General features: G+C 30.4%; 2 protein-coding genes across 4 annotated transcripts; one reads left to right on the forward strand and one right to left on the reverse strand.

The window, feature by feature from the left end:
- Positions 1-4,240: 4,240 nt before the first annotated feature.
- Positions 4,241-10,248, reverse strand: LOC105840114 (ubiquitin thioesterase trabid). Of its 3 annotated transcripts, none has more exons than XM_036285968.1 (8): positions 9,597-10,248; positions 7,687-8,703; positions 7,149-7,430; positions 6,842-7,043; positions 6,238-6,515; positions 5,665-5,894; positions 4,755-5,184; positions 4,241-4,587 (listed from the first exon to the last, which is right to left on the reverse strand). In XM_036285968.1, the coding sequence occupies exons 2-8, from the start codon at positions 8,400-8,402 to the stop codon at positions 4,509-4,511; spliced, it is 2,217 nt and encodes a 738-aa protein (XP_036141861.1). In that variant the 5' UTR covers positions 8,403-8,703; positions 9,597-10,248; the 3' UTR covers positions 4,241-4,508. The 3 variants fall into 3 exon arrangements, with proteins under 3 accessions (XP_036141861.1, XP_036141859.1, XP_036141860.1); XM_036285966.1 differs by having other exon boundaries at positions 9,574-10,248; XM_036285967.1 differs by having other exon boundaries at positions 9,534-10,248.
- Positions 10,249-10,287: 39 nt separating this feature from the next.
- LOC118644106 (NADPH-dependent diflavin oxidoreductase 1-like) lies at positions 10,288-24,763 on the forward strand. The gene is made up of 12 exons (XM_036285969.1): positions 10,288-12,170; positions 13,135-14,628; positions 14,882-14,964; positions 21,108-21,225; positions 21,344-21,425; positions 21,510-21,649; positions 21,962-22,107; positions 22,297-22,382; positions 22,460-22,606; positions 22,725-23,030; positions 23,178-23,380; positions 23,481-24,763. Exons 1-12 carry the CDS (start codon positions 11,980-11,982, stop codon positions 23,605-23,607), a joined length of 3,123 nt encoding a protein of 1,040 aa, XP_036141862.1. The 5' UTR covers positions 10,288-11,979; the 3' UTR covers positions 23,608-24,763.
- The last annotated feature ends 2,739 nt before the right edge of the window (positions 24,764-27,502 follow it).

A 27,502-nucleotide genomic window follows, 5' to 3' on the forward strand; every position in this document is an offset into this window, starting at 1 on the left:
AAATATTACATTATTAATAATTCTAACACTAATAATTGAAAACTATGATTAAATTCTTTCATACTTTATACAGGATGTCTATAAAGTCTTCTTACACTTTATATTTTGGAAACAGTTCAAATTATCACGAAATGTGTTTTAAAAAATCGCAAAATGCATATTCAATCGGTTCGAAGGTCTGCTATACTCTTTCCCCAACTCCTTTAAAAGAGTAATCTCTCGAAATAATGAAACACGTATTTCGCGATTTTTCAAAATTTTAAACAATATTCCAAATATAGGATAAACTTTGTATTACTGCAATAAACTTATTACTTTGTTTTGGAAAGAAACATTTATACCTTTTTTTTAGAAAAAATGGCTTGCTTAATACAAATTTGACTTAAAAAATACAGAAATTCAAAAATGAAAAAATTAACTTTAAATTAATATTAAATTAAACTTGAAAAATTAAATAAAATTATTTTCATGAAATCGATACTATTTGTTAAAAAGGTTAAAGTCATTTTAAACTGTCTAAAAAACATTTCAATTTTTTAAATCTTTTCAGGATATTTCAGAAGGAGATATTATCCCATCGAATCATTAATCATTGTCCTAAAACTTAATCTTTATTTAGTCGACAAAACTAAATCTTAAAAACCAAATCCTGAAAAATTCTTTCAATAAGGAGAAAAATGCCATAAAGTAATTCAATATTTATTGATTCACACCTCAATGTTTTCTTATTATTTATAATTATCATCGTCAAAATCATTATAATAATTAATAATAATAATAATAATAAATCGTTATTTCGAATTATTGTGTACATCGATATATTATTTCATATAATATCTATTTCTCATATATACATATATATGCTCTATATTAATATTTATATTTATATATTTATAGATTTCTTTGCCTCCTGATTAGAGAATAGATTTTTAAAACTCTATACTTTATCACTTGCCGACAGTAAATTCTGACAACAAAAAATCGGAAAAACTATACTTGCTTAGAAAGAAAACACATTCTCCAAACATTGTTAATTCTTTTTTTAACAGTTTTTCTCTATTTTATCAAAAAAACTTGCTGTGTCCCATTGAGAATTGATTTGAGAATTAATTAATTAAAAATTAACCACAGAAATAACTTTTCCGATATTGATTTTTATTAATAATGAATAATCTTTGTTTAAATTTAATTACAATAATGAAAATAAGTTTTTAATTATTAAATAATTAAAAACAAAATCAAGACAGTTAAATTTACTACTAATATATTAAAAATAACTGGTTATTATTATTAATAATTAATATCGAAAATTAATAAGAAATTTCCTTACTTTTATTTCTTTTTTTTTACGCAGAAGCCAGCATTACCGCATTTTTGTGATAAAAATAAATTTACGGTAAAAATAGTCTAAATCCATAACTAATAGAATTCATTCTAGAGATACAATTTCGTACTTAAAATCTTGAGTTTTGTAAGTAACGGACTTATGCTACATCAATGATCATAATAATGATCGTAACAATAACAATAATCAATATAACGTTAACAATTACAATGATCGCGATAAGCTTCGCTTCTGCCGCTTTCGCAAACAGGACACTGAAATTGACTTATCTTCTTCGAAAATTAGGGATCCAGAAACCGATATAATTTCGGTGGAAATCGAAGGTTTCATAAAAAAAGTAACCCCCTTCATACATTTCTTCTTTGTTTAGAAAAAAGAAATAATTTATTTACATAATTCATAATTTATTTGTAATAAATAGATGATTATTAGAGATTGTTAATTGGATTAAATAACTTTGTGATTTAAATAGAAACAAAAAGTTTTCTTTGCTTTTTTTACATTAAACTGTACATTATGAAAATAATAATTTATAAAGTAACAAAAACAAAACAAATCTGAATTCGAATAAATATTAGAATATTGAATAATTACTCACAGGAATATTTTGACTTTATATTTTTGGTTATAAATTAAAAATGACTTAAAATAAAATTTCGAAATATTCCTGGAACTCATGTAAATCTACTATAATTTTTCTTCCAATAATTTACACCATACTTCGGATTCATTATTCGAATTCGATTTTTTTTTATGAATTAATACCTCTTTTTTTTTACTTTTAATTTACAGATGTACATGAGGGATGTGAAGGGATTAAGTGATAATTGGAAAAGGAAATAATACTCTTCGCGTAACAATAAGACAAAAATAATAAGTCAAAATTAATAATACAACCTTTTTCATATCACATCATGTTCAGAATTTTACATTTCATATCTATGCTTTTTCATTTCTCTGTAATCCCGAGATTTATTTCGAAAGTCAATAAATCGAAATCCGACAAAATTACACCGGTTTCTCGATCTGGTTTCGATCCTTTCGAATTTCTTTCACTAATTTTTTAATTATATTTACGACTTCCATTCGCGCAATAATTAATTCATAATTAAGACAAAAACAAAAACGCGATGTGGTGCTATATGCAAAAGGACTAGACGCTACATTGTTGATGTTGATGTTGATGTTGATAATGTTGCTAATATCGAAATTAAATAGTAAAAAACAAAGATCATTATATATATGTCGAAAAAACAAAAAATAGCGTTTCCGAAAAAAAACATATCTAGCGATTTTTTGTACTTTTTTGATTAAAGATTTGTTATAATCGCTCATTCGTTCGCTAGAATGCATCGTTAAATGTGTGAATAAATGAGTGTGTGTTGTGTATCGGCTGTTCGATAATAATAATCCTAACACTTAAACGTATGTGCTATTTATATTCATCTCTTTAATTTCTTCTCCATCACTTCTTATAAAAGTTCGTATATAGTGTTATCTGTAGTATTTAACACGATTATGAACCACAATTACACGAAAAATTTAATATATTATTATTGTTACTAGATAATAATATACTATATCTCTCGCATAAAAATGAAATCATATCTTTTTTACTTTACAGAGCAAAAAGCAGTTTTTCACAAGTCCATTAATTATATTTTTTTCCTATTAACACACCATTGGAGATAAACACTCTAAATCCGCACGATTTCGATCATCAAAAAGGAACAGATCGTTGTTCATTTGTGTTCGGCTGCTTGATTTCTTTAACGCAGCACTAAGTTCTTAACAAGTGAAACGACTTAAAAAAGATTATACATGGAATTTGTTGACTTTTCTAGATTACTATTCTTAAGGATCGCGTCTCGGAAATATATCGAAACTCGTAACATTGTACAAGGTGTTCTATATCAATCTTTAGTGGCAGATTTTTATAGTCAAGAAAAAATTATATCATTGAAATAAAATATTTTATTTTATTCAAAATTTAATAAAAGTAAAATAATTTTGCACTTAAATATTTTTGTTAAAGAAAAATTCTTCAAAAGTAAGAAAAACGTGATTTACATTAAATTCTATTTCAAATTTTTTTTTTGTTTTTCGATTCTTAAAAACCCCATTGATTTATTAATTTTTTAAGTTAAAGATAAGAAATTTTCAATCAATAATCATTCGAATAATTAACATTTAAGTTAAGATTATATATCTCAAAATTATTATTTTAAAAAATTACTAATTTACGTTTTCTTTTTAAAAAGGAAAGCTCGACTAAAAAGTCTGCCATTAAATCACACTTATTATTTCGTTTATCATTATAATGGAATAGACAAACAAACGCCTAAAAATTTATCCGAGTGTTTCGCAATACTTTGCGAGAAAGGAAGTGTTAAATTCTTTTCCTCTTCCAAGACTATATTTTTACAAATTATCAGTGAAAAAATCTTGTTTTCAATAGCCTAACAATTTCTATTATTATGCAAAAACGATTCGACAATGTGTAACAAACGACAATTCACTTTCGCTCATCATCACTGGCAATGAATTGTGTAACACTTATACATATTGTTTAAAAATCTTCATACTTATATATAATATATATATATATATTATATTCAACATTTTTTCCATATCAAGAAATTAAATTCGTATTTTCTTTCCATGTTTTATCACGATAAAAAAATTGTTACATCAGTTTTTTTAAATTGCATTAACATCATAATAACATTAACACCCGAAGAATAATTTTCTTCACAAGAAAAAAATTTTTCAATAGAATTGATATTATTTTGTTATGTCATAAATTAAACATTTCTGACAAATGTAGAGTAATTTAATCATAAAAGAATTTCTTCCAATAATAGCAATAATTCAATAAATAATGCATTTTTTTAGTTCGGTACATGTTAATTCAAATTTTTTATAATTTTTGCTTGCAATCCATAGCAATCCATAGCGATGTGACGTTTTCAATTTTTTTTATATAGTACATTGCCAGTGTATGGACGTAGTATATAATTCCTCTGTAGTTGAGTTACTCATAAAAGTACATTATAGTTTCGTTTTATAATACTAACCATTTTATAATTTTCGGTCGAGAATAAACTTGTGAGAAATGGAGATGCTTCTCATGTCGTAACACTCCTCTCTTAAAATTACTGCACTACTCATCCTCAGTATCACCATCGCTACTATAATCTTGTAATGTAGGTGGTCTCGAGAAAGGTGCCTCGTTGGTTTGACTGCAACATTCAGAAAAAAAAGAAATTATTCGTAATCGAATATTAATAATTATTCTCTACAATCTTAATCATTTTATATTCTATATATTAAAATTGCTCTTACAAACTGCTGTACACTTTGCAGTTATAATTCTTTAATAAAACCTCAAAAAAATAAAAATACTCACGCTAATCTACGATAATGATTCAACCATTCTTCTAACATCTGTGCAACGAGCAATGGTCTCTTGTGAAGTTTCTGCTGCGCCACAAGAATTCCACCTTCGGTTCTGCATACATCCAACCACTCTTTATAGATTGATTCTTCACGACCGATTTCATCCGTCGTAAGAAAATGTATTGGCAAGAGCTTATGTTCGCGATCCATTAGTGGCATAAAAGTGGTCTGCATCTGGATCTGTAGTTGTTCGAGTGGACTATTGTTTCCACTTACTACCCCATGGGTCGCGAGGGGCGGAATTCTGGACGAAGCATAGGGCTCAATTGGAACCAACGCCGTGAAATGACCACGGGTATAACCCAATGCGATTGGTGAACGGATACAAAATGAGGGTTCCCATAATAATGGTAGATAAACTCCTTCGAATCTCGCATAGCCTACAAAATAATATAAATAATTAATATTATTTTAAATCTCACTGACAAAGTTAAAAAAAGTAAAAAAATAAAATTAAAAACATTTCTTTTAAGATCGTAAAAAATGTCTAAAGATTATTAAATTTTAGAATCTTAATTCGTGAATATATCTTAAAATATTAGTTAAAACTTTAAAGACCGTGGGAAACTAATATTACAAAAATTTTTACAGCACTTTATATAAATACAAAAAATATAATTACTATTTAAATTCAATTATTATTAAATACCAGTAACTATTAAATAAAAAATTATGTAGGATTGAATTTATTTACATAGGAAGAATTTATTTACATAAATATTCGGTAAAAAATTGAAAAGTTAATAAATTTAGAATTAAAAAATTTTAAATTAATATCTAAAATTATTTTAAAGTTCAAGTATAAAAATTTTAGTTATTAATTACTAGATGAACGAAAACAGAGTATTTTTTAAATTTACCTATGTCTTCACCGCGGAAACTTTTAACATATTTAACTCCGTAGACTATAATAGGACGTCTTAAAATATGGGCGAGGGCAAACACATGCAATTGTTCTAACGCGCTTCCGGGTTGAGCGGCCGTTGCTAACAAACTTTCCCAGTCTTCTTGCCATTGTGTTTCTTCTAAAGTGAAATCTAACATTCTAGATGCTTGTGAGGCTTCATATTCTCTCCAACGTGGATAAAAGCTAAAAAAAAATGTTTTGTATGACACACATGAAGCTCATTCTAATTGAATAATTAAAAGAAATGTATTAATTATTCTTTTATGTCTTTTAATATAATAATTTTAGGTATTTATTTTTTCAACAATTTATTTTTATTTTCGTTATTATTCTATTAATTAATTTGCTCATTATTTTTATCTTTTTTATGAAATTTACACATTATATTGATTATTAATTCATTATTTCGAAATTTTAATATATATATATATATATATATATATATATATATATATATAACATTTATATAGGAAATAATTAACTATATTTTTTTAAAAACTGCACATACTATAATTACAAGTCTTACAATTGTCCGGCTTGTTGAAGAGTATCAGCAAGCGCCCTCCTTAGAGCGTTGTCTCTATCGAAAACACCCCAAGTAGCTTGCATGGCAGAATCTAAAAGACAATCGCCTGCCGATCGGTTCCAGAGCGCATGTAAACGACTACCTAATCGTTCAGTAATTTCTAAAGACCAATTTAGAGCTGGCGGTTCGCCACCACCGCCTTCCAACTGCTGTTGAGCTTCCTTATCTAACAATTCCTCTAGCATTTGTTCTTGTACAATACTCGGCAGATCCTCAACCTAAAAATATATATCTAATTTCAAATATAAAAATTATATATATATGTGTATATATATATATATATATATATATATATATATATATATATATAAGCATTTCTACATGCAATCAATTCAGTAAATTATAATGTATTTTAAATACTTATATTTGAAAAAAATTTAAAGATATGTAGAGAGAAAATTAAAGATTACTTAGTACTTAAAAGTAAAACGTTGACTATTAGTGAATTGAAGAATTTAGTTTTCATGTATGATGTATAATTATATATAATTACAATTATATTAAATCAATATCGATATTAAATCAAAACATATATCATAATAACCTCGGCTGGCAATGCGAAAGTAGCCATATCGGTAACGAAATAACAGGGAAACGAGCCCTTGCGTAAGCGTATACTGTTGGTGACATGTCGACGAATTTGCACTGCGAGATCAGGTGCAACGTAACTCGGTACCCTTTTCACCCCCGAGCCCGAACCTTCAATTTGTGACAATAACGTTGCTAAAATATCTTCTCTTTGAAACCTGCAGAAAACCCAATTAAAATTCGATTAATCTATTAACATTATAAACCATATTTTATAGATTATCAATTTACTTAAAGCATTTATTTAAATTATTTGTACTTACCTAATAGCCAAGTGCACCAAAGTGTGCCCAACGTCAAACGCGCTGCTTCTATTGAGGAGCAAGACCTCAGAATGCGTCAATTGGCGTGCAGGATCGCCGCCGCTTGCCAGATAAGCCTCAACGGGGGTATTGTCACCTTCGACAATACCGAGGCAAGCATTCAACCAACACCAATCGGTGTGGCGTCTTAACTGCTTTAATCGGCGCTCGTAATCACAGTTATTCGGAGATTGAGGAGTTGACAAACTATCATTTCGACTTTCTGTATACCTATGTGGACCTCTGAAAAGTTGAAAATAAGTTACAAGTATGCACTATGATATATCAACAAAAGAATATAAATTTAAAATAAATTATAAGAGTTGTTAATATCATTTAATCCTTTAATATTTTCTTAAAATATTAAATTTATATATTTTCTCTGAATATATTGTGTGTATTATACGTGTTAATATAAATATTATTCAATATATTATAAAATTTATATTCACATTTTACAAAAAATTTGAAATTTAAAATATAAGTTAATTATAATCACCTCCTTCCTACTGCTAAATTATCCTCCCTCTGTGTCTGATGAATATAGGGTGCATGTGGGGGTGACGGTAAGCCCCGTTGACTATGTTCTCTCTCAGGACTCGGTAAAATCACCCCAACGTTTCCTTGCGTTCCCTTATCTCTTCTGTCCTTCTCCTTCGGATGGCCACACATAACACACTTGGTCGCTTTGGGCCAGTTCTCATAAGTACATACATGACAAGACCATTTCTCTGGATGCATATTGTACAATCTTTCCGGATGGAGATTAATTGGCGAGGGATTCAGTTGGGAATTTGATCCCGAGTTCGGTGGTCCATCGGCCAAGCGCAGTGGCGCTAAATGTTCGTGTAGATTCGATGCTAACGAATTGACAGACTGATTGACCGGCTTCCGGTTGCTGCACTGTACGCATCGCGTTGTATTCTGATAATTAAGATAAGTGCACATGCTGCAGGCCCACTTTCCCGCCGAGGGCAGATTTTGACTGTAATTTTGCGAGGTAAAGTTGTCCGTGGGGCTTATTTGGGACACGGGACCGGAAGCGACGTTGGAGGAACCTCTTTGAGGACTAGGATCCCGAAGACGATAAATATCCTCGCCCAGAAGTGGCTTGGCGCCCCTGCACATGGTGCATTTTAAGGAAGAGGGCCAATTCTCATAGGTGCAGTATTCGCAAGTCCATTTCTGCTCCGTTTCCTCGAATTTGCTGGTCATCTTTTCAATGGATGAAGGAGTAATTAATTAATGGAGGTTTGTTTTCTCGTTGCCACAAGGGATACAGTACTGCTTGTAGAACAAAATGTTAAAAGATGACGCCGAGATGTGCACCAGATATTAAATATCCTAAATATCCTAGTTGAATTTTCTATGCCACACAGCGCATAGTCTAGTCGAGATAAATAAGTCCAAATATGGATTTACAACCCAGTCTACGCTATGTGATCGGCATTATGTCTGTGATTATGATGAAACAAAGCCGCTAGAGATGTGCCAATGCGAACATTGGTGAAAGTATCTGAAAAAAAGATATTATTTATATAAAATATATAAACAGATATGTACATATGTATGAAATATATTACTGCTTCTAGTTATACATTCTTCTCCCATTTAAAATGAGATAAATGTGTTACTTGAATATGGTAAAAAAAGAAAAATTAAAAAACTAAAAGATAAACAAGCATACAGAAAACAAAAGAATCGCTTCCTGCTATTAGGTTAATTCACTTAGTGGGATGTCTGCAAGGAGAAAGAAAAATCATAGTGAAGAAAAACATACTAATAAAATTTATTTTAATTACACTTTGTCTCTTCCTTCTCCTTTGAATCTATATCTAATTTGCTTTATAGAAAAAATGAAAAGAACATGATTGAAATAAAAACAGATTTAAAAGATATATGAGAATTATGTTCGTATTTTTATATGTATAGAAAGAGATATATACAAAGTGCAACTAGGCAAAGGACAGAGATGTTTAGGATGTTCAAAGTTAAATATTCAGAAATACAACTCCTTTTTAATCACATTTTTCGCACGCGAATGACCCCTCTACCTCGACCGTAATTGTATAAATCGTTTCATTTCAACAAAGGCAGAACATAGATTAATACCAAAAATTAAAACGCCTGGGTAACTCGCTCCGTTCAGTCGCACTTCGCGAAATTAGGAGAGACAGTGAGACACACGGCACCGTGTGACCGATCTCTCGTATCTCTCCTTCGCGTCTCCTCGAGGGAAACCTAACCTGGCGGAACGAGAGAAAGAAGCGAGAGGCTGTCTTCTTAATGGGGACGCGAGAAACGACAGGGGAAAATTTTTCGGAAATCAAAGCCTCATGTTTTTACTTCTTGGACAGTCGAAGAAGAGGCGCGCGCGCGAGACTACCTCTAGGCGGTCGAAGTGGTAACCTTGACGTTATCCCGTGCCACCCTCGCGTGGAGTCCCCGCACGTCGCCAGTCACTATCGTCACACTCGACTATCCTCCATGAGAGATCCCACAGGCAGTCAACACGGTCCTCCAGTCGACTCATGTACTATTCATGCACCAGCGAGCGCGCAATTTTCGTACGTAGCGCGCCGCTCGCGTTCGCGGGAACGAGGACGGGCCAGGTAGGCAGGTTAAGCTCGCTCGTTCACACACACACACACACACACGTACGCGCACGATAAATCTTGCAATCGCGACGCTCAGCCTTTCCTTCCTTTCTTCCTTCGGGATTATCTGACGACGACGACGACGATGACAACGACAGGGAGCAGAAATCGGATCGCAGGACGCAGCGAGAAGAAAGACGTCTCCCTCCTTCTTTTTCTCTCTTTCCCTCCCTCTCTTTCTCTCACTCTCTTCTCAACGAGATACACGGTAGAAGACACGAGAAGCGCGAGTCGCTGTCACCGCTGGTCACCGCGCGTCACGACATCGTCTATGAGCGTTCGCGCGCGCTCCACGGCATGCTGCTCCACCCGATGCTGACGAACTGCTCCGCGACGGCGACGGCGGCGGTGACGACGACGACGACGACAGCGGCGGCGGCGATCTCGCTCGCTGGCCTGCGGAAGTAGGTTTTGACAGTCATCCGCAAACAGACGGGCACCAGTACTGCCAACCGCTCGCGCAGCTCGCGCTCCCCGCCACCCCTTCACACCATACGTACCGTTACGTCACGGGAGCATGCGCGCGACGTGCGCCGCCGCGCCGCGACGATTTCGAGAGCGTGTCAGTGTGTGAGTGTGCGCGCCGCGGCTAACCTCAAACTCTCGAACCTCGGCCTCCTCCTCCCTCGCGGCGGCGATAAAATCGCCGAGGAATCTCCCTGGAAGCGCGATCGGACGATTTCGAGCGTTTCGGCAGTCAGCTGGATCACCCGGTCCTAATCTCTCCGTCAGAGACACGCGTATGGATAACCTAACCTAACCTAAGTTTCATCGATCACGTTTCGCTATTTTCGCGCTTTCCTCTCTTCGCGAAAAGAAGAACTCATTCGACAATCTGATCGGAGCAGATCACGATATGCAAATATTCAGCACGATTGACGACTTGTGATTGTTGTCGGAAAAAACTAACCTAACCTCAAACGTCGCGTGATGTTGTTTGCCCCGTCGTGAGAAACGCGCTCAGAGTTACCAATAAATGTCGCGGGAAAACTAAGATCCAACAATTTTGCAACTTGGCCTTCACACGGAGACGTCATTGCTGATCCCAACTGGTTTGTTGATCTCGTTACGTCACACGAGGCTGATCTAACCTCACATCGCGTTGCAACTACGCGTACATAATCGCGTTTTCTTGCGACTTTCCCCGTATTGTCGCGGGACCGAAGCCACTAAGAATTATTCAAGAGATGTCCTTTCGTCCTCAGGATCCTTGATGAGCTTCGAGACATTCGTTTCTCGAAAAAGAAAAGGGATCGACAACGAACGATTCGACTTTTCATGCGTACCCTTGGCAGCTTGACTCCGGTCTTCGTGATCGACGGCACCGACGCCCGCGAATTAAATTTGCACGTCCACCTTTAGAGTATGAATTTCGCTCTGTTTGTTGCAACTTTCGCGTCTCTAAATTTCACAGTGAAGCTAAACCCAAGATAGCGTTCGGAAATCACGGGAAAGAAAATGATCGTCTAGGTACGCGTGATAGGCGGTTTATGAAGCTATTTTTTTTATATTTATAAATATCTCGGATTCACTGCCAATTGCAACCACTTCGTCTAAACATTTATCCTTGACATTTCATCGACGAGATTGTTCTGTCAACCAGCTGCCACAAACGCCACCGATCGTTTTCCCGCGTTGCTCCAACATGAATACAATCATGTTCTCAGGTCCACTCTACTTTATAGCATTTAACTACACTTTACAATAGTGCGTTCATTACAGAGTCTGTTCATTATACTGCTTTTATTTTTCAGATTTTATGTATAATCTTAATTTACATTAAAATTATATAACAAAATAGAGAATTAATAAAACGCGAGGAACGTATAACTGATGTGTGATAAAAATCTACTTATCTTGTTTTTACAGCTTTTACAGTGTTTTCAATTGGTGCAATCAAAGGATTTGGAAATAAAATTAAACCTCTTTACGAATTTACATTCAACCAAATGTAATTTGGATGATACAACTACAAGACAACTGTAACGCTGTCAATCATTCTTAGAACAACTTGAAATATTTATTTATTGATTTTTCTTCATCTCCCTTTCAATGCCAATTTTATTTTAAATATTCAAAGTATGTGTATAACTCAGCATAATTAAAAAGAACATGCTTTAAGTCATCAGTTTGTGATGATATCACTGTTCAAATCAGTAGATATTTCAGTTATTGACTGTTTGACATCACCAAGAAGTTTACTTGATTACCAACGTGAAAGATTCACAAAAACAAAAATGAACGAAATAGTGATGCAGGTGCTGTACGGAAGCGAAACCGGAACCGCTCAAGATGTTGCCGAGCAGATCTGGAAAAGCGCCAAAAGGTTTTGTTGTGGTTTCCCCTCTGGCATGTGAATCTTCTCCCCGGAGAAAATTTCTGGCATGCATACTATGCTCTCATTTTTTTAGATGATCTTTAAACAGATGTGATTCACTTTTATATACTTAATGTTCTCTATTTTCCGCATATTTATAATTAAAGAACTCTAGAGAATTCTTCACTATAGATATAATCGTCTTTTTCTTAACTTTTTCTTAATTAACAATATTCAGATAGAAATTAGTGTTTCATACACATCTTTATTTTATCTCTTTTCTTTTTTATGTTATTTAGAATAATTTGCAATTTTATATATATATATAAAACAAGAAGTAATTAAAAGAAAAGATATAGAAAAGAATGTTGATAGAACAAATGTTTTACTTCTTATACTATACATAAATTTTATTTTACATCATTTAATTATTTTTTTTCTATCTTTTTTATATAACAATAAATATGATACATCAAGAATTTCTTATTGCACATTTTTTTAAACTACAAAAGATCATAACAAAAATATTGTTTTGATTTTAAAAATAAATATTGGTATTTTAATATTTGAAAAATCTTATTCTTTTGTAATTACAATTTTAAATATGAACAGGTTTTTTATTTATAAAATACAAAATAAATTGAATAATGGTTAGAGCCAAAGTCAGTTATAAATAGGTCAAGATTTTCTATACAGAAACTATATTCTATATAGTATCTATAGAAATACTAATGTAAGCTTATATAAATACACTGAGGATGGCCGAAAACAATGTACTGAAACATATATATTAGTTTCTATTAAAAAATCTTGAGCCATAACTAACTCTACAAGCGCTGTTCAATTTGTGTCTCATTTATTACTTATCTAAAAAGTAAAAAATGTCTTATCTTAAAGCTTAAATGTTTAAAACATAAAATATCTTAATTTAAAACTAAGAATTTATAATATATAATTGTTTTTAATTTTATAGGAAAGGATTGCAAAGCACCGTGTCATCACTGGATGATTACAATATTCAAAATTTTTCTTCCGAACAATTAATTATCTTTGTTGTGGCGACAACTGGACAAGGAGACCCTCCAGCCAACATGAGACAATTTTGGAGACATCTATTACGCAAAAATCTTCCAACAACCTTGCTTCAAAATCTAAAATATGGCGTACTCGGATTAGGCGACAGTTCATATTCAAAATTCAACTTTGCTGCGAAGAAATTGAATAAACGTCTTGCGCAATTAGGTGGGAAAGAATTATTATCCATTGGACTTGCTGATGATCAGCATAATCTGGGAATTGATGCTGTAGTTGATCCTTGGATCAAAAAATTATGGGAAGAAATTGCGGACGTTTTCGAAATTTCTCTAGAAGACAAAATAAATGAAAAAAATTTAATAATTGAAAGATACAGTGTTTCAATAATAGAACTGAATCGATTAAATCCAATACATATTAACGAACAGTTAATAGATAGTCCCTATGAATCAAATACTGACATCTATGCACAAGAAACACTTATAAATAGTAATATTAGGATAGGTAAAATAGTCGAAAATATAAGAACTACTTCCAAAGATCACTTTCAAGATGTTAGATTAATAGCAATCCAAGTGGATAACATTAAATATAATCCTGGAGATGTTATCTACATTAGGCCGAAGAATACTGTAGGACAAGTAAAACGGTTTTTCGATATATTACACGAACATGATATAAAATTGTTTCCGGATACAATGATTCAAGTATCGAAAAAAGAAATAAAAGTTCCATTTGTTTTAAAACGAAATTTAACTTTAAAAGAAATTGTTGAACAGTACTGGGATCTGAATTTCAAGCCACGAAGATCTACTATGCATACTTTATCTCTTATCAGCGAAAATGAACTGGAGAAAGAGAAACTGTGTGAATTTGCCAGTCCAATTGGCCAAGAAGAACTTTATGATTATGTAAACAGACCAAGGAGAAACATTTTGGAAGTTCTTACAGATTTCCCTCACACGACCAGTAAACTAAATATTAAATTATTATTTGAAATTATGTCACCTATAAAGCCACGTCCCTACAGCATTGCCTCCAGCTTAGAAGACACTCCAAATAAAATACAAATTTTGGTAGCAGTAGTCAAATTTAAAACTCGATTGATGGAGCCAAGGTTTGGATTATGTTCAAAGTGGGTGGCAAATTTAAAAAATAATGATAAAGTGATATTTTGGCTGCAGAAAGGAACTTTTCAATTTGATAATGATAAACCGATGATTTTGATTGGTCCTGGCACTGGAGTGGCTCCGTTTAGATCTTTGCTTTTAGAAAGAGCAAAAAAAGGAGAAGATTTAAAAGAATGCATCCTATTTTTTGGATGTAGGAATAAGAACCAAGATTATCACTGCAAAGAAGACTTTGAACGTTTATCAAGGACGAATAATCTAAGACTATTTTGTGCGTTTTCCAGAGATCAAGATCACAAAATGTAAGTCATTAAAATAAATTATTTTAAAATTATAATTTTTATTATTTGCCACAATTACATATTAATGTAAAGTCCATTACTATTGAAGAACTGATTGTTATAATATATTATAATATCTAAATAAAAAGTATATGAAATCTTAATTTTTTATTTATACTCATATATATATATATATATATATATATATATATATATATATATATATACACACACACTTTATATTATACATTATCCATTACGTTTTTTTTTCCAGATATGTGCAACATCTTATTCGACAACAAAGACAATTATGCTGGGAATTTTTAGAAAATAATGGGAATATTTATTTAGCGGGAAATTCTAAAGATATGCCAAATAACGTCCGCGACGAATTCGTTAGTTTAGCAAAAGAAATTGGTAAAATGACGAAAGAACAGGCAGAAACATTTGTCAGATATTTGGAGAAAAATAATAGATATCAAACAGAAACTTGGGGTTGATAAAACATTTAAAAAATCACAAATTTATGAAAAATATTTAATAGGCAAAAATATAGCTTTTATATGAAAGGAGATATATATAATTTATATCATATTTAACTATGTATATGTAATAAAAATATATATTTACTTTGTTTTATATACGAGAGATTTAACATCATATACAACATATTTAAATATTAATATATAATTATTTTTTATTATATTAATTATCTCTATATTTCTTTTATTTTCGCAACTATTAGCGAAATTGTCTTGACAATTGTAAAACTATAACTTTAGTAATGGCTTATGCAATCTAACCAAGTTTTGTTCGAGACTTATGATTTCTATAAAGCATAAATAGTTAATGCTCGAAATAGATGTGCTACTGCTCGCGTTAAATTCAATTACGTAACATTTTTTTAATAACATTTCTTATCGTTTGACCGTGATCGTTCAAACATGAGAGATTGCCTTTTATATAATTATTTGGTCTATTCATACAATCGCATTTTGTACAAACAAATCTACCAATTGCCAATCTACGAACGTTTATTATACCGTTAACGCTGTCTATGTTGGACGTGTGATTGGTTAGTTTCTCTGCGTACGAAATCTGTGCTGCGTTTGCAAACCTGTTTGAATAGAGCTTAAAGAAGACAAGACTCGTAATTATCGATGTTAACTGCTGAATCGTTTCAGTCACACTTCCTGTATTCCCGGATTAATAAAAGAGATTGAACTCCTGAGAGGAAAGAAGATGCCAAGAGATAAGAAAAACGCGAGTGGATGGCGCGATACGGGCGCGTAAGCAGATGGAACCGTCGCGCCTCGCCGGGTGTAATTTATCGCGAATAATTTATCGACATTAGCCGCGCCACTTCGTCGCGATATCTCGTCTCGAGCGGGCATCTCGCCGATCGATCGCCGTCGTGAGTTTCACGACGGGAGCGCGAGCGTGAGTACCCATTTGTGTCCCTTTACATCGCATCGTGATCCAAAATGAACGGACCGATAGCGCGCGCTATTTTTACGACCCTCTGTTTCGAACGTCGCGCGTCCCTCGCGAGCGCGCTCGGCAGCCATCGGTCGCCCTCGACGCGACTCGGCGGTCCGCCGCCGCCTCGAACGGCATATCTCGATGAACTCGTAACCCCCGCGACCTAACCTAGCTAAGTGCCGCGGAAACATGGTACGAACGCTCGCGTGCCGCCGTCCCGTAGTGTTCGCCGTATCTCGAACGATCTCGGCTGAACGATTCCGTCGCTGACCGTATACCTCTTTTTCTTTCTCTCCTCTCTCTTCCGCTCCTCCTCACGAAGTACGAGGCGGGGAGTGAACAAAACACCGAACCCGCCGTCGGCCGATGGACATTGACACGTGATTCTTTTTCTCACCACGCACCCACCCTTCGTGCGGTCCATTAACGTCAATCGCCGGCAATAAGCCTCGCGGAATCGCTCTCCGGTAGCCGATAGTCTAACTCGAGACGACGAGCAACGTAAAAAAAAAGGGGGTCGTCCTGCGTAAGGTCTGTCTCTTTCTCTCGGCTGCGCTCCCCTTTAATCTGCCCTTCCGCGAAGCATGGAAACACGTCCGACTCTTTGGTTTATTACGAAATCTATAATAGTTAAAAAGAATATATATTTCTCACGCTCTCATTAATATTTTGCCTGCTTGACCTACATTAAATTTACTTGATTGCGAGAATATCTAGGTCATTGTAGACGAGAAGATTACCCTTTATTTTCTTATAAAATTTTAACTTGTAAAAATTTACGGTGATACATAACTTTTAATTTAATTTTTGTTTCTCAGTCTTTAGAAATATTGCGTTTAATGTATCTAGACTCAATTATCAAACTGTAATAGCTAGAGATTAGACCATATTTATATAAAATATTTATAATATTTATAGTTTATAAAAAATCAAATATATAGTTTTTATTTAAATTTTTGATATATTTACTTTTTGTAAGGATATTTTTCTATTTTGACTCTTATGTTAATCTTTCCAATAATAATTAAATTTTTAAAAAAATTTTAATGTATAACATATATATATATATATATATATATATATATATATATAATCTTTACGATTAATTTGAATGCAAATTTTTTTTGCTTAAGAGTTTTTAAAATTTATTTTGACACGTTTACAACAATAGTAAACTTTTAATAATTTAACGCAGATTATGTATGTAAATGTATCACAGCTAAAGTAAATATTGTTTTTCAGGCAGGAACAAAATTGGGCGACAGAGTGCAGAAAGTGCTGATGAACTTACACTCTTTCTGGACCGGTCGTCGAGAGATACACTAAAGTCGTCACAGTTGTTATCGAAGTCGTCATCAAAGTTAATAGTCTTTTAAGAATCTTTTTTTCTCTTTTGTAACGAAAAACAAATCAACAAAAAAGGAAAATGGCGGGCACTTACACGAAAAAGGAATTTGGTGCGGGACCTGAGGAGCAGACTCTTCTGAAGGATTCCAATGGGACCCGCATTGTACCTTCAAAAGGTAATGGGGCCATGATACGCCGTCTGTTGCGTTCACTGTCATAGCTACAAGGGAATGCAGCGGCTTTCTTGGAATGGCTTTCTTGTGTTTTATTTTTCCCACTGTACAGCTGCCCAAACCAGTCTGTTGAAGAGACTTTCAAGCAGTCTGTGGACTTAGTATACTTGGCATTGACAGTGAAGTATTTGTGGGTTTAACATTGGTTTGTAGTTGGGCTTGATAGATACACAAAATATCTCTTAATAATATGCCTTAATAATTTTAATAAGATAAAAATGTCTTCATAATTTTAATAACACATAATGATAAAAATTTTATAACAAGAGCAAGCTGAACAGACTGGATTTATTAAAATTAATAATTTTTGTGCATGTGATATATACAAGTGATAGTATAATTTAAAATAATTTAGTAAAATTTAAATAAATGGTATTAAGTTAAACTTAGTAAAAAATTTAATTTATTTTTAATTTTATTTTTATTAAGTATAAATTTAACAAAATTTTTCAGTGTATATATATATATATATATATATATATATATATATATATATATATATAATTGATGTTGATACTATGTATGTATGTATGTATGTATGTATGTATGTATGTATGTATGTATGTATATATGTATGTATGTATGTATGTGTATATATATTATTACAATTAAATTAAAAGTGACAAAATTAAAAGTGATTTTTGCTTTTTATAGGTGTATCATTTTTTTATAAGATTGATTATGACATATTGTTAATTTTATTTTATATCACTGATAGAAATATAAAAATTTAGTCTGGAAAAAAGATTAATTATCAGTTTTTAACATTCTGAATCTATAAACAAAAATATTAAAATTTGTAACTCTATATCAATTATAAACTGATTGTAATTAATAATAAACTTTATAAATTTATTTTGAACGAATTTAATTATCTCAAATTTTGAAAATTTTCAAAAGAACATATATATTTTCTTGAACTCTCTGAGTAGCTTTTCTGAGGTATCATTTAGTTATCTTAATTTATTGTAGTACAGTTGAAGACTGATAAGATATCTAAAAGATAGGTTTTTTTATGCATGCTTATTATTTGTCTTGCTTTATAACAGATAAATATGTTTAAAGCACTGCCTAAACACTTAACATTGTACAATACTATTGTTTAAATGTAACTATTATATTTTTATATTTTTTAATTGTTTATAATTTATTAAAAATAAATAAATCATATGTATATATAAATACGTATAAATACACAATCTATTTACTTCTGATACTTCTAATAAATTGTAAACTATTAAAAATTATATATAGAATTACAATGTATAAATATAATAAAATTATAAATAAACAATAGAATTGTATAATATTGATATCAATACATATACACATTTATTTACACAATATTAATATTTTACAATTCTATTGTTTATTTATAATTTTATTATATTAGAAAATAATAAAAAATATAAATAAAAGAATATAATCAAGCAGCATACTTTCATTATATATACTTTTTTAAAAATTAAATAATTTTTTTCTTTATTTCTAATTATTATATTGTAAAATTAATTATTAATTGTTACATTAATAATCCTACATTGTTCATAATTGTGAAAAATAAGAACCGTATATTTTCTTATGCATGAAGTTTTTTTTTGCTGATACGACATGCTGATTTAGCTAAATGAATGTAAGAATCTTTTCTGTGGTCACTAACAGTAGTCAGAAGCGTGAAACTTGAAGCAATCCAAGTTTCTAATTTTTATTAGTAAAAAAATTATTATAAATAATTATAATTCGCTGTACAATGATTTTTCTTTATTGTTTATTAAAATCTCATTTAAATAATTAAGTACCAGGAAAATGGTTGAAGAAGGTATTTGACAATTTCTTTTACATATGTAATGGGTATGATTTTTTGTATTATACAAATCTTTTTATCTTATATTTAAAAGAAAGAAAGAGAGATTTATTTTATTACTTATTGAAAATAATAATATGTATATTTATTTAGATATTTTTATGTATAATAATTGTGTTTGTATATATTACATAATACATATTAGCTACTTTGCTAATACGAGTTTTATATAAGGCCGTTAATTTAGACTATGACGAATCTTTTTTCACAGGTTTGTTCTGTTTGTGCATCTTGTAATACTTTCCTTTGCTTACTGATAATTAACAATCAATTATTGTAACACACATGCATATAAATCATTTATGATTCCCATTATTCCATCTTTCTGTACACATTGTTATTAATATTTCAAATACTTATATACAATGTTCTCAAACTGCATCAATTGATTTTAATGACTCAATTGATTGCGACATTCCATTATAGCTGCCGCACACAATTATCTTTTGTTGTAATCAACTAGTTCAATTATCTTTTTTATTCTTTCTTTCTTTCAAATATTTCGATATTTAAAACTATGTTTTAACTATAAATTAACGTTTTTTTGCCTCTTTTTATATTTAAGAATAATATTATTAATTCAAATCATTTTGTTGATGTTGAACAAATTGGTTTAGGACTAGAATTATTTATACTAGAACAGAACACATAAATTATATTGTTTTAATTAGACTTTTTTTTTTAGTTTTTTATAGTTTTTATAATTTTATCATTGTAATTCTCATGACGCACAGTATCTGTAAGTACTATTGTTATTGATTTAGATTTAATATGTACATAACTTGAATTTTTATAATGCAGTGATCTCGTTTTTGATTTATCTGGACATACGTCATAAATCGATTGTGTTGTGAAAGCTAAAAGAAATGGAACCCATTCTGCACTTGAAAAGGACCAAAATCTATGGTCGAAACGTAGTGCTATAATTTTGAAATAAATCTGACCAATTAGGTTAAAACAAAACTAATTATTTAAGTATAAAAATTTGAAAAAGAAAATCTGAATTTAATTTACAAAGACACTTTTATTTTAATTTAATATTAATACATTGTCTACCGCGCCAGGTAGACAACGTATGTCAGTTGATATATGGATTTTGAATAGCATCTCGTGCCGATTATGCCGGCGTTTATTTTCGTCAGTAAATTTTGTTGTATTATTGTACTCTATCGTAATTATTATTACAGCAAAACGTTTATTTAAATGTTTTATTACTTATACAATGAATAAAATTAAAATTAAAATAATAACAAATCGCAGTTTAAAAACAATAATAAATCTCACACAATAATATTCGAAGCGACAAAGAATGACAGTCATTTGCAGCACCATGAGAGATAATAACCGATAAATTTTGCTTGGTAGCCTATGTGTTAGTGACACTTTAATTAAGTTAATGTAAACTATTTTTTAAACTTATAATTAATGTATAATATTAATAATAGTAATATTGTTAACGAGGTATATGTGTAATAAGTAACATGTGTAGTAAATATAATATAAAACTTGAAAATTTTGAATAAAACTTTATTAATATATAAAATTAATGGACTAATTAATTTGGATTTAAGGTTCAGAACCTGTACGTCTTTCACCAGGATGGGAAGGTACAGGTAGACCTGATGACGAATTGAATTTTAAAGGTGTTACAATGGATCAAGCAGATCTTGAATTAAATCCTCCTAGAGATAGGTACAATTGTGTTTATTAATATTTGTTTATATGAAAAATTGTATACAAAATTATTAATATAATAAGAAATTATAAATAATTATTTAAGGATTTTGATATAATTTGTATTTTGCTTCAGATTAAATTTAGTATTTTTCATATTGATACTTCATGGAATCGGTGCCTTGATGCCATGGAACATGTTTATAACAGCTAAAGATGTAAGCCAAATGCAATGATTTATAATAATTTTACAATAATTGAAATCATTATACTATCTACATAAAACAATATTATATTTGCAGTATTTTGTTAACTACAAATTGTCTAAAGAATATACTGATATAGATTCAAACTATGCAACAAATTTTCTCGCGTATTTGGGATTTGCATCACAAGTACCGAATTTGTTGTTTAATTGGTTGAATATATTTTTACAATTTGGGTATGTATATAATAAAAATATTTTGTGTGTTCTTTAACTTATGTATAACTTTATTATGATATTAACGATAATTGCAATTATAAATGTAAATTCTATTGATCTTAACCCTTACAAGACTGGAAGCCAGTGTAGTGGCGCGAGGGGGGAGGGGAGCAACATTTTCACCATTCAACCCAATGACATTGATGAAAAAGTTCTAGTACTAAAAACAAATAGTCAGTTAAAGATATACCGGTTTTGTAAGGGTTAAATCATATATGTAATTTATTTAATTATAATAATAGTGTATTTTACTAAAACTTTGTTTTTTAGAGGCAACTTGACAACGCGTATAGTATGGAGTATTTTTGTTCTGGTCTTGATATTTGTTTTTACTGTCATCTTGGCAATGACTGATAGTTCTGGATGGCCCGGAATATTTTTCTGGATTACTATGGTATCTGTTGTTATATTAAATAGTAAGTAACTGCTTTATTACACATTTATCAGTACTTAAGGTTATATAATACTTATAATAAATTATATTAAATAAAATAGATTAAAACTAATATATTAAATAAAGATATATTTGCATAACTATTAATAAACGTCATTGATAATTCTTAAGATTTTAATCGTGCATACTACATTGGAAATTTACGTTTCAGCTGCCAATGGTATCTACCAGAATTCAGTGTTTGGAATGGCAGCTAAATTACCCATCAAATACACGGGCGCTGTTATCTTAGGATCGGTAAATGTTAACATTAATTACATCTGATAAAGAATCATTGCATAATGTAAAAAACATTTGTAATCTGTTATTTTCAGAATATCAGTGGAACTTTTACAGCCATAATAAACTTTCTGGCTCAAATAATGGCGCCAAACGCGCGCACCGCCGCTATATATTACTTTATCACAGCTTTGTTCATTCTCCTGGCTTGTTTTGATACATACTTTGCACTTCCAATTAATGTAAGATTTTTATTAAAAATTAAATGTTAAGTCAAACATAAATTTGTTAATTAAAATATAGTAATTTATTAATTTTATAAAGAAATTATTTAATTAATGTTAACAAATTGAATTATAGAGATTTTATAGATATCACGAGCTTCTTCATCAGAAAGAAACTAACAAAAGACAACTAGAGAATAATTCAAGAGGAAAACATAAACCACCTTATTGGACAGTGTTCAAGGCATGTTTCCCACAATGCTTCAACACATTTTTAATTTTCTTCGTTACTTTAGCGCTCTTCCCAACTGTCCAATCCGATATAAAGTCTTTGGATGAGAATTTTGTGGTTCCACCTGAATATTATAGCAGTGTCATGTGCTTTTTAACATTCAATATCACTGCCATGCTAGGAAGCTCGATCGCATCATTAGTTCAATGGGTACGTAGATTTGCTTGTATATTACATACTTTATATTACCATATTTATATATTCATATTTCTTTTTTTCCTTTTGTGCCCCCCCCCCCCTCTCATATACACTGTTTTGTACAATATCTTGATTGACATTCATTAATTTTTTTTACAGCCAAGTAGAAAGTATCTGATTATTCCAGTGGTTTTGCGACTTGCTTACATACCATTGTTCTTATTGTGCAACTATCAGCCAATTAAGACGGAAAGAATACTGCCAGTGCTTATCAAGAATGATTGGGTATTCTGGACTATTGCCATTACTATGGGCCTTAGTAGCGGCTATCTATCATCACTATCGATGATGTATTGTCCTAGGTAAGCACGAGAAAAAGAGAAAGAGAAATTTTAAAATAAAAAAAATGTATATAATGTATATCTATAGAATGTTGTTAATGACAAATATCATTATATTCAGAATGGTAGATTCGCAGTACGCCTCGACGGCCGGCATGTTTGGCGCGGCATCTTTGATCACTGGACTTTTTACGGGAATTCTGTTTTCAATGGTGATGCCTTTTATCGTAGCCAACGTGACATTTTGATTATTTTAAAGATAAGATTTAACATTACGATATGCTTATATTAACTCAGGAGCGAGGAAACAGATTGAAAATTTAGAGTGCACAATCTATCTCCTATAATTATATATTTAAATAATGTAAAATAACAATTTAAAAATTTGAAGAATTAATGTGTCGAAGAAAAAACATTATTCCTAAAAACAAGTCAAGAAAAGGAATAACATTTTAGAAACGGAAGCTACTTTCTTCGACACGAATAAGAGAAATGTTTTAAAAAGAATGCTTGTTTGCTTATACATACGTTAAACATATACATATCTAATCTTACAATTCTTTAACCCTGTGTTAGTCGCAATATCCAGTATATACAGTTCGGACTACAATGCGTCGTCGTTGCCATTGAGCAACAAATCCGAACTTGTTCTTCTAGGTATTCAGTCAATTTATTCTTCACTGTTTCGTGTATTTCAATGTTAAATTTATTAGCAAAGTGCAAATAAAAGAAAAATTGTTTTAAAAAAATAGAAGAAAATTAGTGTATCTATGATGTATATAGCGACCATTCATAAAAAATGATGCGCCAAACACAGGGTTAAATAATTAACTAGAAGGACAAGCTTTTAATTAAATAAAAGCCGTTTGAAGTGCGTGTTTTTTATAAACGTGTGGCTTGAAGTTTCTATTGATTAATAATTTTTAAAGTCCCATTGATAGGAAAAAAAATAGATACAAAAATAAATTAAGATCACGTAAAGTGCATTAATGACACAGTACGATTGTCTCATAACAGATTTATATATGAAATACCGGAATCCATGGTTTTATGAGAATTATAGAGATATTAAACTCTACTATATTACTACTGCCCCACATTATTAAAACTGGACCAATAAGCCTTATTAAGAAAAAGAAGCTGCGATGCTCCAGTTTCCGTATTGTTAAAATAGAAATCGCTAAAGCATTAAATTTATCAGGAAGATCATATATTTAAATCTGTATAATTCGTTACGCGTTTAAAGCTAAACATAGCTAACTTTTATTTACTACGATCAAATTTAACCCTAGAACGGTAAACTTTTTTTCACTTTAATGCACAGTGGTTTATAAATGTACTCTATGTCTTCCTGAGCGTTCTGTATTGAACAAATAAACTAAAATCAATATTGTGCTACATGAATCTTTTTGGTTTTTCTAACAAAAACGATAATATAATCTATAGTAATATTAATTAACATTAAATAATTAAAAATTTTAATAAAATAAAGAAAAAAATCGCAAAAATGAGTTTTTTTTTTTTTTTTTTTTAATCTATCGTATTTTCAATTTTTAATAAATTTACAAAAAAAAGTTTTTGAAAGATAAAAGATAGATTTTGAACCGGGATAAAATAAATTTTGGGTGTTGTTTGAAAAGTATAATTTTTTTGACAAATAAAAGTTGAAAAAAACGATAGCTTAAGAAAAAGGAAAAATAGACAAAAATTTTTTATTTTGCTATAAAACTAAAAAAAGTTTTAGAATACATTATTGAAGTAAAAAAATTATTAAAAAATTATTTTCACGACTCCAAGCGGCATCTTTTGCGACCGTCTGTCTATCACAATGCTCAGTTCCATTCTTTATGTAAAAGGAAAAAACAGTGTTTTGTATAGTGATATTCAAACGAAATGTAACAAACGGCAGACTGGGGTATAAACCCATTTCCACTACGTTTGTACTGCTCGGAAGTTAATGGCCTTTTGGCGTCAGCTAATGTCCCTTTCTATTCCTAAGATTTTAAATCGAATTATAGTCGCTGTCTTGAGTTGATCTCTTGATCTGTTAAATTAGGAGATAAATTCAAATTTATGCTGGAGTACAAAACTATCCTAGTGTGACGTTCTAGAGTTAAAAGAGAATAAAAACATTAATTAAATTATCGAATAATTTTTTTTTATGTAGCGCTAAACGCGTAACGAGAATATATTAATAGATAAGCATTACATTTTTTAATAGAGTTTATGCTAAAGTTGTCATGCTGAATTTTCCTGCAGAAAAAAATATTTTGTTTCTAAATTAATCTGATCATAGATGTATAATAGTATGAAATTAATTTAAAAACGAGACAATTTTAAATATCAATCCTAGTAACAATCCTATAAATTGAACAATTTTATACAAATAGTTTTATTTAATTAAGTTAAAATTAATGTACGATTTCAAATTCTGTAAATTCTGCGATTTGAATCTTTGGTAAATGAAAGTCAACATAATAATTAACAATTAATTTAAAAAACAAAAGGCCAAGTCTAATAATATCTTTAACATCATAATAGAATACAAGATCTGATAATAGTCTTATAATAAACTTTCATATTATTTGTAGTGTTACATTCTACTCTGTAATTGCAAGGTTGTATTTTTTAGTACTATTTAGTACTTTTATTTAATATTTTTAGTTTTATAATGTTGATATATACTGCATTTACATAAAAAATTATAGTATCTTGAATTTTTCAGAAGTTATAATAATGAAGTTATTTTTCGACTGTTTGATCAATAATTTTAAATTAATTAAATGTTAATATATTCTTTTATAAACCTTGTTTTACAACAATTGAAACAAACTATGTTACGTTATAAGAAATGATGCAGGAGAGTTTAAGACTGTTGGCCATCCAATTGATACTAGTCCCTTCACAATTTTGACGACGAGTTTCCACCTTATATTCATATATAGACCTTATAATAAAAGTCTTGTCATAAAGATATCTGGCCAAAATTCAGCAAAAAAGAAAAATAACTTTTTTTTTATACGTTTAGGTGTTTTCATTGGTCACAACGATCTATGACGCTACACAACATATTATAATATATGTATACATGATTCTTATATACAATATTTTAATGTTTTACATAAGATCATAACATTTATATTCTTCTGAAACATTTATTTGTGTTGAAATATAATATTTATGGTAATAGTCAATGTGATTCACATACGAGATTCAAATATGTTGCCCAAATTTAAGACTTTACCTAGATTTAGAGGATCAAAACTGGATATTCTATAGCGAGATTTTTATTGGGTCTTTATATTCGTAGATTAATGAGCGATAATTTAAAAAACTGGAAATAATTACATTTTTTGGCTATGATTATGTTATATTTTTAATAATTACGTAATTTTTTATCATATGATGTATACATGCTTATATCATTTATGTTTTATGTAGCGATAAAATTCATATGTTTTACGCATTTCAAATGGTCATGAGATTAAGCTATACAATACATAATACTCTTCCATTAAGCCGTACCTGGACAATCTCCACAATTGTTTCAATCGCAGCACATATAATATAGATAAACATTTTTAAAGTTTAAGCTTTAAATAACAATTTTGAATGTTTTTTGAAGCTTGTATAATAATTACGTTAATTAATATTATTACACAAATTTAGCAGTTTTTATTTGTTTTGATCAAAATTTTCTCATTGCGATTTTATAACAGTGTATATATATATATATATATATATATATATATATATATATATTTGTATTACATTAACTTTTCAAATACATTTTGATGCAGTTTAAACGTGTTTTTAATTTTATATTTTTGTACAAATTTCATTCAAATTCTCCGTTACAACACAAACAAGATGTTTCTAAAATGTTTGACTAATTTTTATCAAGTTTTATTCTTTATTTTTATCGGATTTTATACTAATTCTACTCTATTCTCTATATTGATAACAACTATTAAATCCGCACAATACTATAGAATATAATGTCGAATTAGGAACATTTTATATAAGATGTGGAATATATTCAGCGAATTTTATTCGATCGCATTTACACATGCATTTTTAATTACACTCAAGTATAAGCTCTATAACACATCCATTATCTCTATCAACTTACCGTGCATGATG

Source organism: Monomorium pharaonis, chromosome 4, assembly GCF_013373865.1.
Source record: "Monomorium pharaonis isolate MP-MQ-018 chromosome 4, ASM1337386v2, whole genome shotgun sequence".
Classification (NCBI taxonomy): Eukaryota; Metazoa; Arthropoda; class Insecta; order Hymenoptera; family Formicidae; genus Monomorium; species Monomorium pharaonis.